At 36.2% G+C, this 24,260-nt stretch overlaps 2 protein-coding genes across 3 annotated transcripts in view; one reads left to right on the forward strand and one right to left on the reverse strand.

The window, feature by feature from the left end:
• Window positions 1-2,931: 2,931 nt before the first annotated feature.
• DNAAF6 (dynein axonemal assembly factor 6) overlaps window positions 2,932-24,260 on the reverse strand; it is a 37,338-nt gene continuing 16,009 nt past the window's right edge. For both annotated transcript variants that reach the window (XM_059386270.1, XM_059386269.1), the window contains exons 6-8: window positions 23,977-24,073; window positions 8,377-8,462; window positions 2,932-3,938 (exon numbers count right to left, since the gene is read on the reverse strand). In XM_059386270.1, coding sequence (XP_059242253.1) covers window positions 3,809-3,938; window positions 8,377-8,462; window positions 23,977-24,073 — 313 coding nt within the window. In that variant the 3' untranslated portion in view covers window positions 2,932-3,808. The remainder of the gene's footprint in view (window positions 3,939-8,376; window positions 8,463-23,976; window positions 24,074-24,260) is intronic.
• Window positions 20,035-24,260, forward strand: part of NUP62CL (nucleoporin 62 C-terminal like) — a 102,658-nt gene continuing 98,432 nt past the window's right edge. Inside the window, exon 1 of the mRNA XM_059386264.1 lies at window positions 20,035-20,134. The gene's annotated coding sequence lies outside the window, so the exon portion shown is untranslated. The remainder of the gene's footprint in view (window positions 20,135-24,260) is intronic.

Below are 24,260 nucleotides of genomic sequence, written 5' to 3' on the forward strand. Positions count from 1 at the left end.
TGGCTCAGGTCATCCATCCCAGAGTCCTGGGATCAGCCCCAGGATTCTGCTTTTTTGCTCAGCCGGGTGTCTGCTTCTCCCTCTCCCTCTGCTCCTCCCCCCTACTTGTGCTCTCTCTCAAATAAATAAAATCTTTAATTTTTTTTTAAAAATCCAAAATTTAGCTAAATTTTCATAAAAGTCACTAAAACATCAGGGCATAAGAAATGATGGGAAAAGGCCAAATACTAGCCAAAATTGATGTAGCTATGCTAAAGTTAAACATACAAAACATATGAAACATATAAAATATACAAAGTGACAAATATTACTAAGGATAAAGAGTATCATAGTATATTTATAAAAGAAAGAATTCACCAGGAAGATATAACAGTTCTAAATTTGTCTGCACCCAAATACATTGCCTCAAAACATGTAAGAGAAAACTTGACAGAATTACTAGGAGATACCAACAAATTTTTTTAAAGATTTTACTTATTTATTTGACAGACAGAGATCACAATTAGGCAGAGAGGCAGGCAGAGAGAGAGGAAGGGAAGCAGGCTCCCTCCTGAGCAGAGAGCCCATGCGGGGCTTGATCCCAGGACCCTGGGATCATGATCCCAGCTGAAGGCAGAGGCTTTAACCTACTGAACCACCCAGGTGCCCCAGAGGTAAATTTAAATACACCTCTCCATGTTGATAGAGAAAGCAGACCAAAAATTAAAGAATGTAAAAGAATTGAACAGCCCAATTAAAAAAAAAACACTTAAATCGATATATATAGAATTCTATACCAAATAATTACAAAATATTCATTCTTTACAAATACACATAGATCGTTTATCACTTTGCAATAAAATTAGAATTCTAAGAAACAAAAATGAAAAAAGAATTTACTTTAAAATTAAAAGAAAGTAGGTTATAAAACCAGTTTGTGCAATATTATCCCTTCTGGGGAAAAAGAGTAGCTATGTTTTACATTGAAAAAAAGGTCAAAAAGAGGCACTAAAAATGGTAAGAGTGGTTATTTATGGTTTGTTGGCTTACAAGTTATTTTTAGCTTTGCTTTATTTATTTATTTTAGCTTCACTTTATTTTTAAAGAGCTTTTCTGTGTTGTTAAATTTTCCTGCATGGAGCATGTAAGCAAATACACACACGCGTGCACACACACACACACACACACACACACACATATTTCCTAATTAGAAAAAAAATCAACAATGAATTGTACTTTAGGTAATGTGTAGAATAATAACTTGCCTGATTTTGGTCATGGCCTCATAATTGGTCCCACAATCTCCATGCTGGCCTAGTTGAATCTCTTTCCCGAAGGATTGAGAATAAAATTCAATTTCCTAAGTTTGGCTTGCGAGGTTTTGCATGACATTGCTCTAGCCTACATTTCCGACCTTACTTGTGGGCGCACTCCCCAGATTCACTCTAATCCAGCAACACGGGCTTTCATTTCCTTGAATTCTCCAGGTTCTTTTCATCTGGTCTTCCCATTTGCTACTCCTTGAACCTGGAAGCCCTGCTGTTCTCCTTCCCCCAACACGCTCTTCACCAGTCCAAGTCCTAAGTATCCTTCATGTTTCAGTTGAAGTGTTAAATCCTTAGGGAAGCCTTTTCTTCTCTCACTTCCCACACTAAGTTTGGTTTCTCTGATCAATGTTCTCAAAGCACCCATTTTTTCCATCATAACAATAAAAGGAAACTTGAAAATAAACGTTTATGTGTTTATTTGGTTATTGTTTGTCTCCCTTGATAAACCATTTGCTCTATAAGGACAGGGACCACAGATGGTTTGCTCATTGCTCTATCCTCAGCACCTCATAGAGTGCCAGGCATGTGGTAAGTGTTCAGTGGGTATTTGTTGAAAGAAAGCATAAATGAATGAATGAATGTACGACTGAATCCTCCTGAGTGCTCCTGGAGATTAATGGAACCGAAAAAGGAAGTCAAGAAGTTCATAAAGGAGAAAGCTAATGATATGCCACAATGGCGGTTTTAACTTTCAGGTCTCCTGGTCATGGCTAAGATTCATTGAAAGGTGCTGACAAGATAAATTTCCTTTTGTATTCTCTTTTCTCCATCTGCTTTATTGGCCTATTCCCCTTTAAAGGAGGGAAGTCCTATGAATTAGCTTTAAAACAAAACAATAACGACAACAAAGTTGTTATATCTGAGGCCAAGGACAGTGAAGTAGGATCCTGTACAGATGGGTCTAATTACTGAATCACATTTCATTGTCTTGAAGTTCTGTTTCATTATATAATTGATACAGTACCACATAACCAAAGCCCAATTCAAGTTGGCCTGGATATGTTCTATCTTTTCTTCCCCAGACAACTTGTACACATTCAGTCAGCTTGAATAATAATGGTCTTTATAATTAGGGCCGGTGCATAGGAAAAAGAGATATATTTTCTGACTCACTGTTGCTTTCTAGAAGAAAAAAAAATTGGTTACTTCTTAGGCTTGCTCCCGAGTTTACACTTCAGGGTGTAATCTTAAATTCTTAAAATACAGCCTTTAAAAAAGATGCTGAGGAAGCAAAGTAGGACACTCTTCTGTTCCTGCAATATCGTGGACTTAAATTCACAGACACGAGTTCCTTTTAGTTAATCCTACCTTCAACTCTTGCCCCCATAGAGGAAATCATGGTGCTAATTTCAATGGCAAATTCTCTACGAGAGTTCAAGACATTCACACAACTAGTTTGGCCCAAGTCTCGGTCTTTTCCTTTTATTAGATCTAGTCACAATCTAGACGCGTGGTAGTCACCTATGAAAGTAAGTCTAGAAAACATCTGCTTGAGTATTTAGTCCCCTACTGGTTCATATAGAAGTAATAAATATCTTTCAATTTTTCATTTCTTCTCAAAATTTCACTCCCAATTACCTTCACAGTTCTACAGTGAGGTGTGAGACCTAGTTACATGAGCTTTAAAATGTGATTTATTCATGAATAATTCTGAAATAAACAGGCAATACAGTCCAGAAGAGGCAGATGATATTGACATAATTCATAAAAATAGGTATGGTCAATTACAAATAAAGATAGGAAATGAGAAAGAACAGGTTTTGTAAATGCACTATGCTTTCCTTTATATTCCTTTTAAATGTCAAGGATTTTGATACTAAATATACACACAGTACCCCAAAAGGCATTGCTAGTAATTATTAGTGCACAAAAGGAAGACTATTTTTAACCCAACTAGATCCAAACATGGAGAGCAAGACCGAGGAAGCAAAATAATGCTGTGTGCTCTGGAGTATTTCTTATTCAAGTAAAACATGTTAGTATGGTACACCAAACTATTTATATCTTTTGTTATTTGTATCTTCCAGAATTGTGAAAGCCTAACCAGAGAACACTGTAAATCATTTGATAAAATCAATGAAAAGGCAACCAAATAAACTTTTCTGGTAATAATGACCAACTGCAATGCAACTGATTGTATCATAGTATACTTAATTGGCTTAAGTTCTTCAGACTCCTGAAATAAGTGGACCAACCATTTCATGGTCATATTTCAGTTTTAATTGACCATGCAGTAATCTAACTGGATAACCTGTCAGCTATATCCAGCTATTGCTATAAAAATGGAATAGCTTATGAATATGAGAAAACAATATTTTCCATCAGAGTAATAGAAATGACTGTCAAAAGAGCAGGATCTCACTTGAATTGAATTGAGACCCTTTCTGAAATATGTCAGAGTAATAAAGAAGATAGAAAATATTAACTAATGTTTTCCAAAGTTTTCTTTTATTTTTTTTTATCACTCCAATGTACCCCTTTTCCTCCTTACTCATGAAGTTTTAGAAGAAATTAATGAAATCCAACTCCCTTTTCAAAGTTGTGGTGACTTCAAGAGTCTCAGTCTCCAGAATATAGAAAGCTTTGGCACTGTTGCATTCCACAGGATGGGGAAGGGTTATCAACAGCTTCCTAAAAATCAAAACAAAACAAGACAAGAAAAAAACCTAGAATCATCTTCCTAAAGAAATATCAAGAAAATATCACTTAATGAATCATTGAAACTAATATGTTAACTAATTGACTTTAAATTAAACAAAAGATATCACTTTTAATAAGGTAATGGAAAGCAATACATACCATCAGAAGATTGGGAACCAAAAATTATTTAGACAGTATAAGTACCGGGTCAAAAATATGCTTAATTAAATAACACAAATAATATACCAGTTTTTTTTTTTGGCCTTAAAAATCCAAGCAGGGGCTTTGATCCCCTACTCTTTTTTTTCAAAATTGACCCCATTTTGCATTATAGATACATAGTCTCAGCCTTGGTTTATAGACAGAGGAATAGAGCCATTGCAACTTTAAGTTGGCTGGATAGATCTGTTGCCAGCCATGCTTACATGTAGACGGAATGTGACTGACTGATACAAATCTGAAAATTGGAATGGTTTTATAATAATTCTGCTAGCACAATCCCAGGCTGAGTCTCCACTACAGGTATAGTTATTGAAATTCAGGCCCGGAATGATTTTAATACAAGATCAATGAAAGTGCTTCTCTGTGCTTGCTTTTGGTTCTTTCTACTATACATTGACAAAAAGCCCTGTGAGAAATTGCTGGGTTTATTTTGCTGTTGTGGCTCAGTTACAGGATAACTGTATGCTTTAGATGCATTGCTGGGATGAGACATCCATAATTCTGTCATAGGGATATGAATCTGAATTATGCATGGGGTCGGCACATGCTGGTATCTGCATAAAATTAAATGCATGAAACTCTTGTTACCTCACATTCTCCATAGAGAAGGCTTGAGTATCTCTATAAAAAGTGGGCCGAAAAGCTCTTTTAGAAGGTAAAGGTCCAAATCAGTAAAGTAATCTGGTACTTTTTAGGGCTACTTATTGAATATTTGTAAAAGTAGTGCTTGAAAACGAACTCTTGAAAACCAATTGCCTCTTTACTCATTTGCAAAGACCTAAGTTAAAGAAATGGGGCTCATTAAAAATATTTATCACGAATATCTGGAACCAAAGGAAATTTTCTGTGACTCTTGTTCCATTCCAGGTATTTGGGGTAGAAAAAACAGCTTTCTCTACCAGAAGTAATGCTATCATAATGTATTTTAATATAGCCAGTAATATTTGGTATCTCCAGAAAGTGGGTGCAAAAAATGTTGAGTCTATCTTTTTAAAATTGTTTACAATATAGGTTGAGCTGGAGTTAGATTTGCTTTATCCCTTATTCTACAAATGATAATGTATTCACTTCAAAAATAAAGCAAAGCTCAGTGGTGGTAGCTTCATTGCACTAAAAGACAACTATAAATCAACTAAAGAAGGAGTTCTAATGATAATGTGCACCTCTCTGTCCAGAAAGAAATAAATTCAGAAGAGACAGTTAGTGGCATTGGGATGATCCATCTATCTCTGTATTTCTGTCTAGTCCTTAATAGTATGGCTTGACATACTAAAATTTTGAAGAATAGAAATGGTGCAACTTATTTAGGCTCTTAGGAGAAGGGAAGTATTTTGTCTGTTTTACTGCCTGTTATCTGAATTGAGATTTACATTTAAACAAAATAAAATTCTACAAATACTTATCCATGTACAATTCATTGAAGTACAGGACTCTATCTTATTTTTGTGTCCCCTCAGTGTTTAGCAGAAGACTTTATGAACGTTTGTTGAATGAATAAATAAATGAATGAAAAGCAAATAGGTCACCACAAAATAATATTTGAATACGTACTATAGATTAGTACTATCACATATGAATAAATATTCAAGCCCAATCCCTCAGCCTTTACATTAATAGTATACTTGCTTTTAAGAAGGTGCAGTTTAGGCACTAATCAAATGTCTATCCAGTGTTAATTGCCATTAGCAATTATTTAAAAGTCAACTATAATATATGAAAGTCAAGAAAAAAAACCATAAAGTGAATTTTAATTCAGAGACTTACATACTTACATTTATATTAGCAAAGTCAAGGTGATGTTGCAAGAGATTTAAATACAAGACAACCTTGTTCTGTGCATATTCACATAATGTAGTTTTATTTTATGTAGTTAATAAATTATTTTATCTAAATATCTGGGTTAAAAATATACATGGCTTTTTAAAGGTTTTCTATTGGAGCCATAACTATTTTCAAAGCAAGTACAGAAATAGCTACTGAGTTGAACTTCACTACTTCATTTTGAAAGCATTTTTTTTTTAGTTCAAACATCAGTCAATTCTCAATCAATCTGAGTTAAAGGAGCACAGCAAAGGTGAGAATTATCTAAATAGCATTCAACCAAAATTTAACTCATACTTGTATTTATAATATGTTCTTATTATCCCATTCAAGGAATTCATTTATGACATTCTTAGGATTTACCTCAAAAAATAGTGGAACCTCATATGAAGACAAAAATCCTTGGGAAATTATCCTATTTCCCCTATCTTTCCTCCTTTCTATCTACTCCATTTTGGGAATCAACATGCCAAAACAACCAGTTTTTTAAAAATGAAGAATTCAAGAAATTTCTTTATTTCTTTAGCTTGTATAATTCCAAAAAATCTGGGCTTTATTGATAATTCTAATGCAACTGACTATTATTTGATTGATATTTCTAGTCCATTCAGTTAAAATAGATTCACTTGTTCTGCCTTATACATACAAAAATAGGATATTTTCTCATACCTTTCTTGGGGTAAGTAAACAGTGTTAGAGGATGTCAAAATTAGAAACTAAAGAAAGTCAATGTAAATATCAATAAATTCAAAAACAAGACACACTTCCAATAACACAATTTCATATAATAGCATGGCTCCAAAAATGCTCAAGTGTTTGGGAAAATGGTAAAAATGATATAAGCCTCTCTTCAGTATTCTACCATAATTCATGATTTTTTTCCTAAGAGACAGCACCTCTCTGCACAGAATACTTAATATATTAAAACAGTATGATCCAAAAATTCTAGTGTAGTCCACATTCTATGTGGACAGGTATCTCTGTATGCGTCTTTCATTTAGTGGGCCCTGATAGATATCTGAAATGACAGCATAGCCAGAGCAGCTGCCTAAAGATTGATGGAGAACTGCTAGGGGAACGGAAATTAACTCCATGGTGTGTAGATATGTATGTGCTTTTAACAAGCACACCAATATCATGGAAGATTAACTGTTCATGTAAGCAATCTTCCTTGCAGAGTTTGTGTGGAAGAGTAAAAGCATATATAACATGAATTTAAAAAGAACAATACACCTTAAGGTGAATACATCCAATAGTGGTTGTAATTTTAATAACATGAGACAATTTCTTGTGAGAATATAGTTTTGAAATGATATACATGATGAGAAAATATTTTCTGTATATTACCTCTAGTTCATTAGGGGTTAAATGCATCTACTGTGGAAATCAAGATTAAGCTACATATGTACACTGGGTTCTTTACACATAGAGGTCTTGTATGAAGGATGTACTTTTTATTTTTTTTGAAGTCCCAAGATCAACAGAGAAGTACTGATACTGATAATGCAAGAAAGAACAGGTGCCAGAAGCTGACTGCTCTCCACACCCAGCCTGAAATGTTCATGAGTTACAGAAAAAGAACCATTGCAATCAACCCAGGTGTGCTCACTGCTATACATTCAGATGAAAAGTGAACAAAGCAGTGAGATATTTAGATATTTTTTCTGACATACACCGGTTTCCACGGATTCTCTCTTTACGGAGTTGGTTTTGAGAGACAGGACTGATTTGTCCAGGTTTCAGGATAAACATTAACATCAGAATCTTACTGCATGTGTTGTGTTTGGGGAAGATAATTTGAACTTGTGTAATAAGAAGACTATTTTGAAAATATAAAAATGTTTAATTCAATTATTCCACTATTACCTGTATTCTTTTTCAAGGTAGTCACACTACTTGAGGAACTAGTGATAAATTATTAGAATTTTTATTTTAAGTAATTGATGACAAGACTTTTCTGTAAATCTTTAGATAAACATAATCAAATTTAGCCTTAGAGCTGCACAATAACCAAAAATTTTAAAGATATTGCTTCTCTTATACCATCACTGTATAAAAAACCACATGAGAGACTTACAACTTATGAGATTTTCACCTCTAGTTATTTTTCCTCACAGATAAGCAAACTGTATCTTAATGTAAATGACTGTGTTTTGGGCACAGTTTTGGTGGTGTCAACCTACTCACAATGTATGGGGGCAAAGCAGAAAAAAATCAGGTGTTTCCAAATATATTTATATTTATATTACGCAGATCAAACATCTGAGTGACTTTTCCACTTTTCTTCAGACTTTAGGGGTAATGCAGAATAACTATGTATACTTTAAGAATATTGGCTAAAGTTTTGTTAATATAAAACATTATTCTAGTTCTAAGTTTTACTCACTTATCAGGAGTACGGAGGTCAAGAACCATTTCTTGGATGTCAATTTTAATTTCAGAAGGGTTTGTATTTGGCAGTTTAATTTTAACCTGAAAGAGAAAATGAGAAGAAAAATACTGCTGTCTTGAGGAACATTAAATATGAAGAGTGTAGGAAAATATGGGGAAATGAGAACTAATATTTATTAAGTTACAGCTATGTGTCAGCCTAGACTCTTTCCTCATAACAGTCTTGAGGGGCAGGATTACCCCCATTTTAAAGATGATGAAACTGAGATACAGAGAAATTTAATGAGGGCTTGAGGGTAACTGTGTGTAATTGAACTAAGGTCTGTCTGACTCCAAATCTATATAGAAACACATTGGTTGCTTGTAACTTTCATTGTCTGAAGGTGTGTACTAGTGCACCTGCTAGGGCTGGGGACTTTCAGCTGGCTTTACATCAGTAGACACTTTGAATAAAACGTGGTTAGTTCTCGTGTTGGGTTGTGGGTTGGTGATGCCACCTACAGTATCTCAGTGTAAACTCCCATACCACAATTCCTAGAGAAGTGTAGGAGTCCATAAAAGTTGTTAATGTAACAGAAGATAAATAACAACATGATCCCTACACACACACAAAAATGGGATTCTTCATTGGTTTGGTAAGATTTTACTTAAAAATGTCTCATCTCAATTAGCACATGACCCAGCAATTCCACTCCTGGGTACATACCCCAGAGCATATAAAACATATGATGTTTTTGTTCACAGCAGCATTATTCACAATAACTTGAATAAAAGGCACAAACAACCCAAATTTTCATCAACTGATAAATGGATTATCTAATTGTGGTATATCCATACAATAGAATATTATTCAGTCATAAAAAGCAATGAAATACTATTACATGGATGAACCTTGAAACATTGAGCTAAGTGAAAGAATCCAGGCACATACTGTACGAAATATATTCATATGTAATATCCAGAGTAGGTAACCCATAGAGACTGAAAACAGATTGGTGAATGCCAGAGGCTGGAGAGGGAGAAAAGAGGAGTGACTGTTTAGCAAGTATAGACTTCCTCCTGGGTTGATGAAAATGTTCTGGAATTAGATAGTGATGGTTGCACAACATTGTCAATGTACTAGGTGTCACTCTTAGTGAATTTTGTATTGTGTATTTTACCACAGTAGAAAGTCTCATCCCTCACTCTAATTTAATTAATTCCTTTTTTGATGGAAGTTGATTTATCATCTATCATTTATCAATCTATGTATCTATCATCTATCATCTATCTATTCACCCATCTATCTGAGATGCCATGGCAGATGGTTTCTATAAACAACAACAAAAAAAACCCAGAACAAAAAAAAAACCATAAAAATTTACCTTGAGGTTAAGGTAAATTATGAAGCTTTCTCTAAAATGAGCTATGAGACTTGAAATATCGGACATTGGGTGATTTAAGAACTGGACTGGTATGGTTAAAAGTACCAGGTTATGAGGGAAATACATATAAAAATAAATAATGGGGAAAATGGAATTCCTTGTAAGAAGTTTAAAGTAGGCAATAGTGTTTTTTGTTGTTGTTGTTTTTGTTTTTTTAAATTTATTTATTTAATTTATTTTTTATTTATTTTCAGCATAACAGTATTCACTGTTTATGCACCACATCCAGTGCTCCATGCAATCCGTGCCCTCTCTAATACCCACCACCTGGTTGTTTTTATAATATAAAATATGTGGACTTATACATGTCTGTGAGTTATATTTTACTTTATTAGATCTGTATATAAAAAAATTTGTAAATTGAGCTCTAGAAGTCCTATTATCTAAATATATCCTATCATGGGGTGCCTGGGTGGCTCAGTGGGTTAAAGCCTCTGCCTTCAGCTCAGGTCATGATCCCAGGATCCTGGGATTGAGCCCCTCATGGGGCTCTCTGCTTGGCAGGGAGCCTGCTTCCTCCTCTGTCTCTCTGCCTGCCTCTCTGCCTACTTGTGATCTCTGTCTGTCGAATGAATAAATAAAATCTTAAATAAATAAATAAATCTTATTGCTAGTATTTTCATTAAAGAAAGAATTACCTCCTAATTTATATTTTGAAAATTCAGATGTTCATAATTATAGATGTTTTAAGTGAGATAGAGCATTTCTTTTTTTAAATTTTTATTTATTTATTTATTTATTTATTTGAGATAGAGCATTTCTTAAAAGGTAGTTACAGGTGCTCTACCTCAAAGTAAATGAGCATTCTATTGGATTAAAAAAAGACCTATTTTTTATAATAACTTCAGATCTGAGAGTTGAGATGTTCTTTAGTTGCAGGATGACTCATATCACCTGGACCAAGGGATGTAAATATTTATTTCTTTAGTCTGAAATATTTAGTTCTTTCAGGGTAAAAGATTATTTCCCCAAGGTTGAAATGACATTTGAGGAAGGAAAAAAATTATAACTTATGTGAAATGTAGATACAACTTCTGGGTAGAACGTTTGAGTGGTTCTTAAAATCATTGGCAACTCTAGTCAAGGGGAATTCGGAAACTCACTGATTTTTTCTCTTGAGAAAATTAAAATTGTGTACAAAAATGTTTTCAGAGGAGGGACAGGAAGGAACAAATTAAGTGGAATCATATGCATTAATCTCATAAGATAGAAGGTTCAATAGTAATCTTTAATTTAATTTAATTTTTTAAATATTTATTTATTTATTTATTTAATTTTTTTAGAGACATTATATAATTTTTTATTTTTTATAATAGTAATCTTACCAGAAAAACTCCTAAAACATGAATCAGACTTCTTTAAAAATACTTTTAATGAATTCCCAGAAAAGAGACATGGTTATTTATTGACTTCTGATTATTCCCAAGATCTAATCTAGTCCAACATTAATAAGTACAGTATGTCACTGACCAAGCAATTAAAGGAATTGATGTTCCTCTCTTTTCATAGGATGCAAATTGATTTATTTCAAAGAATTACTTATCTGAATAGGTAAACTAAGGAAAACTAAAAATTTCACTGGGGACCTTTCAACCTTTTGGGAGCTCAACCTTTGGAGTCAAAATTGGGTATGAATTCTGTTCCTATCACCTATTAGGTATTAATTGCTTAGATTTATCTATTGTTTTACAACCAAAGCCGATTACACCTCCCCCTCCTAATTTGTGGCTCAAAACAATACACAATTTTTATCTCACACATTTTCTGTGAGTTAAGAATTTGGGAGTAGTTTAGCCACGTAGTTCTGGCTTAGGGTCTAAAATGAAGTTCTAATCAAGATATTGACTGGGACTGCATACATCTGATGACTTTATTGGGGCTAGAGGATCTGCATCCAGGGTGGCCCACTCACATGTCTATTGGCAGGAGGCCTCAGTTCTTCACCACATGGACTTCTCCATAGGGTTTAAGGCTGCTTGATTGTCCTTATGAGACAATAGCTGTCTTCTTCCCAGACTGAATTGTCCAAAAGAGCAAGGCAAAAGCAATGCCTTTTTTACCCCTACATAGCCTCAGAAATTGTACTTTTTCATTTCTGTGATATCCTATTGGTTATACAGGGCAGCCCTATTCAGAGTGCGAGGGGACCACACAAAGGGAAGAATATCAGAAAGTGAAAATCATTAGGGACCATCTCATAGGCTGGCTACCACAGTACCTATTACCAACGTCAGTTCAAACCTGTCTTCCAGCCTTGTGAATAAAATGTAGCAGGAAAAGATACACAACTTTAAGGTTTGTGTGAGCCCTTTTTTACACTTTCAGCTTGTCTCTTTGTCTCTGGGAATGCACTTTGGGGCTTTCCTGGAGATAGGTAAAGGTAAGTCAAATTGCTTTCATGGCCCTCTATTTATTCTCCTCTATGTGTTGTAACAGAGCTTTGGTAATGTACCAAAGCACTTGGGAGGGGGAGGTCATTAATGTAGGATTATCATTTTGAGTTTTAAATCTCCTCTTTATTGTTTTTTTCTTAGGACAGATTTGTATGACAAGATGGTTCCTGAAATGATAACATTCCTGTAATCTGTAAATGATTAATACAGGCTCCTTAGCTCCTCAGACAAGTGTCTGTGATCAGATTACAAGATGTTGGAAAACTGAAATGAGAAGGCCAAATGGCGAATGTTCCACAGAGGTCATCCATTCTACATTTCCTCTTGAGCTGTCACTTCCTGACAACCAGAATGGAAGAATAAATGAAATATATCTTATATTTAACTTGGCCAGTCTATGTATGCTATTTACTGAAATTCTATTGAAGCTCAAGATATACAGAAGGGTTTGGGCTGAAAATTTAAAAGATATTTAATTTATGGATTCAGGATATTATAAAACTACTTTTGAATTGACAGAAATACAGGAACCACCTCCAATATATTTGATTCTTAGCAAGGAATTTAAGTCTATTTGAGTTTCAATTTGAAACTTAATGTTAGGAAATTTTGATTAACAGAAAAAGTTTGGGTAGGTCTCATTCTGAATTGTTTCAGTAATTTAACTTCCCATTGTTTTACTATGGAAACCCATGTTTAACTATGGAGATATTTTTCCCATTGCAGTCATCTAAGTATTTTATAAAAATCTTCATGAGTATTAATTATCTATAGGAAAATGAAAAAAAAAGTGGTGGATCCCTACTTTGAAATAATATATTTACCTCTGAAGAATAAAACTATAGAGGTATGTGTTCTCTGAAACCAAGACACAAAACCAATAGATATCTTTTTAAAATAAAGGATAAATTTTCTATGATGTTATCACTTCGGCTTTTAAAATTTTATTTATTTATTTGAGAGAGAGAAAGAGGGGGGCAGAGAAAGAAGCAGACTCCCCACTGAGCAGGGTGCTAGACATGAGGCTGGACCCCAGGACCCTGAGATCATGACCTGAGCTGAAGGCAGACAATCAGTTGAGCCACTCAGGCACCCCTGATGTTACCACTTTGAAACATTCCAGTATTATAGTGTCATGCCTGTCTTATGAGATCATAGAAGCACAGCACCTCTTCTCTCACAGGAGTGCTCAGCTCACTCTGAAATAAGAAGAATCTATAGGACCTCCATGTCTCTATTGGCGCCCACAATCACCCCCAAACACTCACGGTCTCACTACCACTAGCTGTCCTGAGACTACCAGAACACAATCCATTATACTTTTATCTCTATTTGTCAAGAGCACAAGAAGCCTCAGACTCCCAAGTCCTTGCTTATCACCTAATAATTACCATCTGGACCTTCATATCCTCTATTTTGTTTCCATTTCCTACCCCTCACCAACTATGAAACACTTCCATAGTTCCTTTGGAACACACAGTCCATCACCCTTTATCTCGTCAGCCTCTGAGTATTCCTTTCAGTTTCTTGAAATCTGGATCTCCCTTGATGACATTGCTTCCCCAGTCTTCATCATTGGTGCCTGTTTTTCTTTTTTCCTCCCATTGCATTTGTATCCCTGGACCTGCCCCTTTCCTCCAGCTTTTAAAAATGAGTCATGTCTTTACACTATACCACCAATGACCCTTCTTGTTGGAAACCATCGACCAATTCCTTAAAACATGTTTTAAGAAGGAGAAAGTAATCAAAACAGCAAAATACTGCTGGGTGGTCATCTTAATATCTTTAATAATAATAATAATAATAATAATAATAATTCTTTGTTCTCTATTGATATTTCTAACTTTAAATTTCTTTCTTCAGTGTTGATTTATATATCCACTTAGATAACCTTTCCAGTCTCTTACCCTCACTTTCTCATGTCCTTCAAGTCTTTGCACAAATATTTCCTTCTCAGTGAGTTCTTCCCTGACTATACTATTTAAAATTGCAGCTATAGGACACCTGTCTGGCTCAATCAGTAGAGCATGTGACTCTTGAACTCAGGGTCATGAGTTCAAACCCTACATTGGGCATAGAGCCTACTTTAAAAAATGCAGCTACTAAGGCCAGGGTGGTTAAAATATAATGAACAAGGAAGAAAACGTGGTGTCAAATAAAACTGAAAAAGTAGGTAGGTGTCATCATATAAGGCTTCATAGGTCAAGATCAGGAGTTTGGATTTTGTTCTAAGTGCTATAGGAAGCCAACAAAGAAGTGATGTGACCTGATTTGCTTTTTAAAAGGATCTCTCTGGACACTGTGGAAAGACTGCAAGGAAGGAATTATTGAAGGAGGGAGAAGAGAGAAGAAGGACTCATAACGGTCCAGGCAAAAGATGGTGGTAGTTTGGAACATGATGGTAGTCATGGTAGTAATGAAAATTAGATGGGTTTAGAATATATTTTCAAAGTAGAGCCAATAAGACTTGCTTATGGTATAACAGAAAGAGGAATGAGGGATGATTTAGGCGTTTAGTTTGTGCAGTTGGGTGAATGTTCTTGCCATTTCCTGAAATGATGAAAATCAATGAAAAAGAGGTTTGGGGAAGACAATTAAGAGTTCTGTTTGGGGAGCAACCAAGTGGCTCAGTGCGTTAAGCCTGTGCCTTCAGCTCAGGTCATGATCTCAGGGTCCTGGGATTGAGCGCCGCATGGGGCTCTCTGCTCAGCGGTGAGCCTGCTTCTCCCTCTCTCTCTGCCTGCCTCTCTGCCTCCTTGTGATCTCTCTGTTGAATAGATAAATAAAATCTTAAAAAAAAATAAAACTTTCTAAGAAAGAGTTCTGTTTGCAGGCATGTTAGGCTTGGATTGCCTATTAAAGTGAGAGATGTCAAGTAAGCAGTTGGTTATATGTATCTGAAGATTCTGGGAGAGGCCATGAGTAGAGAAATAGTATTTAAAGCCATTGGACTGGATGGAAAGAGAATACAGAAAAAAGAGACATGGGTTGTGTTGTGTTTTTTTTGTTTTTTTTTTTTTTTTTTTAGAGGCTTAGAGAATTTCAGCATTTCAGCCAGGGGAGGAAAAACCAGTCATTTGGGGTCATTTGGGGTCAATAGAGATGAGGAAAGCCCAGTGATTCTGGAGGAAGGAAAACCAGGAGAGAGAGGAGTCATTAAAGAGAAAAAAAAGTTTTAAGAAGAAGGAAGTAAAAAAAAAAAAAAAAAAAACGTAGAATACTAGGTGGTCCATCCTCGTATCTTCAACTCTTACTTTTCTAATTTTGTGCAGGACAACCATTTATTTTTAGGATTGTCCCTCTTATTGCAGGATTTAGAGCATCTCTGGTCCCTAAGTACTACATGCCAATAATATCCTATAACCAAAAATTCCTCTACCCATTTCTAAAAGTCCTTTGGGGGCACATAGCATGACTACTTTTTTACTCTTTGTTCATTCACTCGAGTGACACACAGTAGGCACTCAATAAATATTACAATTGAAGGGATATTTGTCATCAACTGAAAAGCATTCTTAATTCTCTTTTATCCTAAAAAAATTACCCCTAAATCCTGCCTCCTCCTCAACAACCACCTGTTCTCTCTCCACCCCTTCCTTGCTATTCCTCCTCAGAGAATGATCTACATTTGCTGCCTTCTCTTCCTAGCTTCCTGTTCACTTCTCGGCTTTCTACAATCTGGTGTTGGCTCCCAGCACATCACTGAAACTGCTGTCTTCCAAAGGTCACCAAAGACTTCTTAAATGATGAATCTAAAAATTCCTTCTGTACCCTAATCCTGGTTTACCCCTCTATAGCACCGGACACTGTTATGGCTTTCCCCCATCTCTGAATATCTTTCTCAGTTCCTCTTCGCTTATCTACCCCTCAAATACTGGAATTTTCTTAGGGTCAATCTGTTCTTGCTTGCAGGGATTCAGAAGTTTCTGCCTGTTCTCATTCAAGGATTCTGGACCATGTGATTCAGATATTTTGATGAAAGCTCATCAAAATGTAAAATTTCTGATTTTTTTTTTAACCAAGTAATATGGGTAAGACACATTTCACTTGCGTGCATGGGTGGCTCAATCGTTAAACATCTGCCTTCAGCTCAGGTCATGATCCTGGGTTCCTGGGATCGAGCCCCACATCAGGCTCCTTTCTCAGCGGGAAGCCTGCTTCTCTCTCCCTCTCCCCCTGCTTGTGTTCCCTCTCTTGCTGTGTCTCTCTCTGTCAAATAAATAAACAAAATCTTTAAAAAAGAGAGACACCTTTCACTCTTATTTCATACCTGACCATAGCCATCGCAAATTCTCCCCATCTCTCTCTCTCCCTGCCCACATGCACTCTGCATCTATCTCTCATTATGGGGGACTTATATTTTCAACTCTACTAATTTTGTTACTATTTAAAATTTTAAATACATCTAACTTTTGTAATCACAAATGTATTAAATCTATACAATTAGATTAGCTTTTAAGGAGGTATTCATCCTTCTACCATCATTATGAAAGAATGTTATGATATTAACTATAAGTGTACATATATTACCAAGAGAACCATTAGAAACTGAATTGAAGGTTTACTGTGCTGCCTGGAGCTGATAATAAGGAATTGTATTACAGCTCAAATATCCTTCTCTCTGACACACAGTCTGATATATAACCAATCAAATAAGGTTAGCATAATCAGAAAGCCTGCAAAAACATGTCCATCCTCTAGAATTTATATGGAAAGGAGAATCTATTCTACTATCAAGCAGCCAAATCCATTTATTCATTAAAGGTAAATGAATACGACTGATTTAACCTAAGAGAGAAAACAGGACTTGAGAAGTAGACCATTCAAGAAACAAGTGAATTCTCAGAAGCTAGGGAGACACTTTGCTCAGAATGATTGATAGCCCTTTTTGAGATGAGAATGTGTGATAAACATGTGACTCCTGGTTGTATCTGCCAGATAGTGACTGACTCCTATACCATCCTTGACTCTCACCCCATTCTCAGTGAGATTTAGAGATAGAGTAAGGCTCATATCCTAGTGACTGCGGTGATGATGAAAGAGAAACAGGCTTAATGCCTTGCTTTATAGGTAACATCAGAATGTCCCCTTATCAATACAGATACATTAAATCAGAAGAACCAAAATATTATTAATCCATTTCAGGTCAAAAAGAGTATCAAGCTATGTGCAGGCTGCTTTTCCCCTCCTCTAGAATAAATGATGGGTCACTTGGCAGAATATCAATAACCCTAGCCCTATTCACTTTTGGATTTTAGAGATAATCTACTGTTCAACATGCATGGGTGAAAATAGAAATCCACTGACCTACTTCCCCACTGCACCCACCCCCCTTCCTGCCACAAATAGTCCTATGGAGAAGACAGGCTATCTTCCTACATATCCTTGATACCTTAATTTCCTTTTTCTATGTCCCCCAGCTGGCACCCAAGAGGTCAGGTACTTTGGTCAGCCCTGTTTCTCAGGGGTAGGCAAGTTTTTATTTTTCCCCACCTTGTTTCTGTGACAGCTTTTTGGCTTCCTCCATCATCATTGTTTTTATCTCTAAAGCCATGAGACAGTCTCAACCTTACTTCATTGATCCGATTCCTCTTGGTTTTTGATACCTGGCTTGGAACTGGAGCGAGAATTTCTGATGCCTCTGTTTGAACTCTTCCTCTGAATATTGACCCCATCCCCAAAGGCTCTGTATTCTGTTCTCAGTCCCATTCTGCAAGTTTCTTAGTGTCCCTCTCAACACCTCCCCCTCTCCAAACATAGAGGTACTACCTAAAATCAGTTCAACTTCATTCTAAGCCTGATACAAAGCCAGCACTCAGTGGTAGTATATTCTAATCCTTCAGAGAGCAAACTCCAATTCTGAAAATCAACATCTCCAGTTCCTGTCTTTGAGTTCTGCATGGATTTTATATTTCTAACAGCCTACTGGATGCTTCCAACAAGATTTCTTGCAGGCAGTTTGAATTCAATATAACCAAAACTTAATATTTTTCACTTAGAACTTTGTCATCTTTTGCATTTCTTACCTGATATTCCCACACCACCAAAAACAACAACAAAAAACCCACCTTGGTTTACTCTTATTCCAGAAGTAATAGATGGTAATTGTAAAAAAAAAGTCAGATGAGCAAAAAGAAATAGAAACCAGTTCTAAGACTACCATCCAGAGATAAACCACTTTACATTCCCATATCTTAATTAATGTTATCACCATTTACCCAGTCACCCAAGCTAGAACTCTTGACTCCTGTTTCTCTCTTACATATCCCATTAGACAAATTTCTAAATCCCATCAGTATTACCTCTGAAACGTCTACTTTGCTCTCTATCCCCACTGCCACACTCTAGGCTCCTGCCTCTCTTACCTGAATTAATGCAATGGTCTCTCAACTGGTTTTCCTACCACCAATCTCCCCAGCTCACACCCATCTCCTACCATCACCTCTTCTAATTTTTCCACCATAATCTGCCACTAGAGCTTTTTTGAAATACACACCTAATTGTTTAATTCACCTGCTTGAAGACATTTAATAATTCACCTGATTGAAGACATTTTATAATTCTAGTGCCCACAAACGTCCATAGCTCATGGTGTCTTAGCTGGTGCTGTCATAACAAAATACTACAGACTGGAATTCTGAGCATGCCAAACATGCCAATATGGTTGGTTTCTGGTGAGAACTCTCTTTTCAGCTTGCAGAAAGCTGCCTTCTCACTGTGTACAGAGCAAGCTCTCTGGCATCTTTGTATCAAGACACTAATATCATCATGTGGCCCCATCCTCATGACCTCATCTAAACCTAATTACCTTCCAAAGCTTCCATCTCCAAATACCATTACAACAGGGGTTAGAGCTTCAACACATGAACTTGGTGGTGGTGGGGGGGACACAATTCAATCCATAGCACATGGTGTGACATCCAAGGGCTTTTACAACTAACTCTAAACTGCTTATTCTCTTTTCTTTTATTGCTCCATGTCCATTCTGGGACTCCAAGAACACCACAAATAGTTCTCAAAAATATCATATACTTTCATAAGCACTAGGCCTTTGCCTATGCCACTGTTTATTCTGCTCAGACAGCTTTTCCACCCTGACAAACTACCAAGCACTTCACATGTCCAGGCCAGATGTCTCCTGTATTGTGAAGTCTGCTTGGACCATATCACTTTATACACACTTATATCAAAGTCAAATTGTTTGGGTCCAATTATAGTTCTACCAGATTCTAAGTGTGTGAACTTAATGCAAGTCACTTAACTTCATTGTGTGTCGGCAACCTCCTCTGTAAAGTGAAAATGATGGCACCAATTTCATAAGGTTGATGTGGGGATTGATGATTTACTATGTGCAAAGTTCTCAGAGAAATGCCTGGCACACAGTAAGCGTTCTATAAATGATTTGCTATTATTATTATTATATCATTTTAAGTAAAAACAAGTATGATAAAAACCTTTATTCATAGGCTGTGAATGTAGGAAAATGGCTCCTCGATGGCACTCTGGTGAACCTGTACTATCCACGTTGGCCACATAGGCAAAGCTCAACTGCTGTTGGCCCCAAGTCTTGGCAGAACATCCTGTGATCCTCCCGGAACAGGGGAAGATAGAGTCTTGTGAGGAGTTGCCTCAAGGCTATTTCTTATCTGCCTTTCTACCCTGTGGGAGGCTCCTTATCTTGCTGGAGGCTACCAGTGAAGCAGTTTCTCACCCTCCTCCCTAGTTCCAATAAGGCATAAGAGCTTTCTACCTCCCTCCCCTTGGGTGTAGATACAGGCTATAAAACTGTCCAGCTACAGCGTAGAGTTGGCTTTTCAGCAACAGAGTGTCCCACCGCTCATGTCACCTGTTATCTAGTCCCTTTAGTTCAGTGGTTTTCCTGTGGGGCAAAGGGACATGTGGAACTGACACCCAGCTGATCTTGCTTATCCTGTCTGTAAGTAATAACCTTTATGCATTTGGGTTCACTGTTTCCTTATTGAATGGATTTATGGAAGTCTGTGCTGCTGCTTATAGACTGCTTGATCTCTTGATAGTAAGCTCCTTGTGAGAAAGAGAAACTTTTCTATTGTGTTCGACACTGTATATCAAGTATCTGGCCTATAGTAAGTGCTCAATAAGTATTTGTTGAATTAAAAGTACAGCAAACAGGGGTAAATATGTATTCAAGGTTACATAGTCAAGGATATATATCAAACCCATTATGGCAGGATCTTTGTGGGGAGCGATGGAAAGTATAGAGAACAAAAAAGAAAATAAAAATAGTAAAATCAAAAAAAGTAAAATAGAACAAGACAGGGGCATTATACTCATGAGGTTTAAAATAAAACATGCATGTTACCTAGGAGGAAAACACCTTCTAGCTCTCTTATTATTCTTCCATTAATTTATATGAATATTTGATACCTTTACAAGCTTGACCTTATTTTCTCAACTGTAATACAAGGAGAAAGTCTAGATAAGCATCTTTCAAACTGTGTTCCAAAGAGCCCCAGTTTTTCTCCTAGGAGCTGCCTCATGGGTGATAGTACCCTTTTATTCAAGGCAGTGGTACTTTTATGTGTTCTCTATGTTGGGCTTTCTCATAGAATTTGGTTTGAAGAAAATGGTTGGCAGCTAAAAATAAAACAAACTTGCAAAAAGCTGACATATAAAGCTGAAGCTCTGAAATGTACATCAGGATGATTACAGTTACTAATACCATATTGAATACTGGGAATCTGCTAAGAGAGTAGATTCCAAGTGCTCTCAACACACACACACACACACACACACACACACTCACACACTGGTAAGTATGTGAGGAGAGGATGTTAATAATGCAGTAATCATTTCACTATGCAGAGGTGTATCAAATCATCATGTTGTACACTTTACATACAATTTTTACTTAAAACATAAAATGCCTAATTATAGATTAAGGCCAGGGAAGCTTGGTAGCTACAAACCCCGTAAAGGAGCAGTAGGCAGAATTTAGATAATGCAGCTCTTTGGTTTGAGGTTAGAAGGAAAGAATGGAAGATTTGCTGAAGACATACATAATCATAACTGAGAATTTTGTTTAGGACAATTGCTTTGATTCAAGACTCATGAATCCTGCTTTCTTATTTGGAGTGTGGGGAGGGTAAAGGAAAGGGTGGTCCTTGTGGATTCTTAAACCCCAAATCACTCCCTGTACTTAAACAGATTGTTCATGCTACTATCTTCTTCAGCTTAAACAGAGGTCTTCTTAAAGTCTCTGTACTGGGTTGTTACATATAGACCAGGTCCAGCCCCCAGATAACAAATTTAGCCAGTTCTAAGATTTAATTCCCCCCACATTTTAGTGTTTCTGTTACTAGGTACGTCATGCAATCAATGTGTACAATTAATGGGGTAGCACACTTATTGTTCCTTTGTATTAAATAAATGACAATTCGATGATGTCTTAGATCTGGGAAAATGCCATATTACCAACAGGAATAGTAAGCTGATAAATTTGAGCAAGAAATACTTGAGATGTGGTCAATAACCTCTTTAGTCTGAGTCTTACCAGTGGGGTTAAGCAATGATGGTGGATATCATCATTAATATGCCTACAAGATAAAATTCAAGCTACAAATCAGGGGTTATTTTCCCTTTTTTGAGAGTTGGCTTGTAAGTACACCACTGACAACTATTCTTTATTCTTCTTATGCTCAGAGCTTACTCAAATAAGCCAGGCTATTTCATGCCTGGATACTGCCCCATGTGCTTTACTCTGTTTCTTGGAATGTTGTCCACTGGAAAAATCTTGTCTACCCAGTGTTGATCTCTTTCTGCTTTATTACACCATATATGTCACACATATATGCCTCTAAGTATATACTTACCATACTGAATTGCAATGATTTGTTACTTGTCTGCCTCCTTTATTGTAAATTCCTTGAGGGTGATGACTGTATCTTATTTACCTTTGTATCCCTAGTACCTAGAACAGAGCCTGGTGTGTAATAGTACTCACTAAGTATTTAAAAATTGAATATATGCACTATTCCTTATGTTCCACATATGAGTGAAACTATATGATAACTCTCTTTCTCTGATTGACTTATTTCACTTAGCATAATCCATCCATGTCAATGTAAATGGTAGATAAAGTGCAGAGGACAATAGGGGAAGGGAGGGAAAACTGAAGGGGAAGAAATCAGAGAGGGAGACAAACCATAAGAGACTCTTGACTCCAAACCTCTGTTTCCTGGAGTCAGGAAGGTGGGTGAAGGGAGATGGATTGGGGGGATGGGGTAACTCGGTGATGGACAATAAGGAGGGCATGTGATGTGATGAGCACTGGATGCTGTATGCAACTAATGAATCATTGAACATTATATCAAAAACTAATGATGTACTATATGTTGGCTAATTGAATTAAGAAATTGAATATATGAAGAAAATGCAAGAGAAAAAAAAACAGTATACATGTTGTGAAGTGCCATAGCACCAAAAAATATTTCATACATCTTCCATTCCGTACTGTCTATACCTTATCCAAACCTTCTAAACTCCTGGTAGACTGTCAACACTGAGTTTAACTGTTAATAAGAAGCTGATTTCATTTATGTGAGTTATGTCTCCCCAGTCAACTAGAAGTTCATTAAAAGGGGGGGAGCAAGTCTTCTTCGGCATATACTTGTTGAGTTTTACATAAACTGTGTACTCCTACTCTTGGGTACAATTTGGTTTCCGAGAGTCTTCATTCAGGACACCTTTATTATTAATACTAGTAGCACTTTAAAAGGGAGAGAGATGGAAAGGCTCACAACAGTTATTTACTTAGGGCCCAGAATTTCTCCAGTTTATAGCAATCCCCAACACTAGACATCAAAAATGTTATTTTACAGTTATTTAAAAAAGAGGAATTGGGATGTTATTGGAAAACCCTGGGAACTAATTACTTCAAGATCACTTGAAACCTTAACTCATTAGAGTTTGAAAAATCTCCTAAGCTACTTAAACTCACTACTTATGTTACTTGCTTCAATTGGATGTCTTAGATTTTGCTAGTAAGAGAAAACCTGAAGTTCATGCACAAGATAGATTCCATTTACCATTTGCTTAAGGAAAAAAGATTAAGCATTTCCAATGGGCATCTCAGTACTCCATACTGTAGAGTGTTGTGAGACAGAGAGGGGAAAAGATAGAAGCACAGCCACTGATTTCAGGAAAAGAATTCTCCACACCAGAATTACCAGTGTTTGCTGTCCAAACCGGTTATATCCCTCTTTTTTGGTTAGGCCCAGACTTTTCAACAGGATCATTCTGAGTCTTAAATAGGCAGAAGTAAGGGGATCTCATTGATCTTATTGGTATTGCTATTGTTATTACATAGAATTAGTGTCATTCTGATAAGGGAACGAAGATAACATTTTAGATGTCTTTTTAGAGTTTTAAATTAGAAGTTCGGGTCCAAAAATTAAGAAAAAGTCCCTTTTTAAACTGCACGATGTAAGCTGAGTCATTAGAAAATATAGATATAAGAGATAAGAGAGATTCAGGGAAGGACAGTTTTCACAGGACTAGAAATAGTGTATTATATCTTATGAATCTATTATGTTTATTTGTAAATCTTATCCACATGTGTAAATTTAGTTTATTTTGTATGTATTAGCCAATTTTAAATTGTCAATCCCATTATTCCCTTAGTACCTAAAACATAGCAACCACTATTTTTAAAGAGTTTACTGCCTTGCCTATGGTATTATGCATATAACAGCCAGTCAGTGTAGCCACAATGGTCATAGGGAAGATAGAGAGGCTCACCACTAGATCTTCACAACATGCGGTTGAAGAGTCTTTTCTCGAAAATCCTAGAAAAATGTCCTCAGTTCCCACTTGCTGTTTGAATATTATCTCATACCTAAAAAAAAAAAAAAGTCAATGATACTGAGACTCAAAAGAAAGCAATTTTCTGTCCCAGAGCAAAAAAAAAAAAGAAAGAAAGAAAAAAAAAACCCAAACTACAAACTTATGAGGACATGCTATTACAAAAAAATAAAAGGACTAAATAAAGTGCTGACCATTTCTTTGAGCATGTAGCAGAATCC

The sequence above is a fragment of the Mustela nigripes genome, chromosome X (assembly GCF_022355385.1).
Source record: "Mustela nigripes isolate SB6536 chromosome X, MUSNIG.SB6536, whole genome shotgun sequence".
NCBI classification, from domain to species: domain Eukaryota; kingdom Metazoa; phylum Chordata; class Mammalia; order Carnivora; family Mustelidae; genus Mustela; species Mustela nigripes.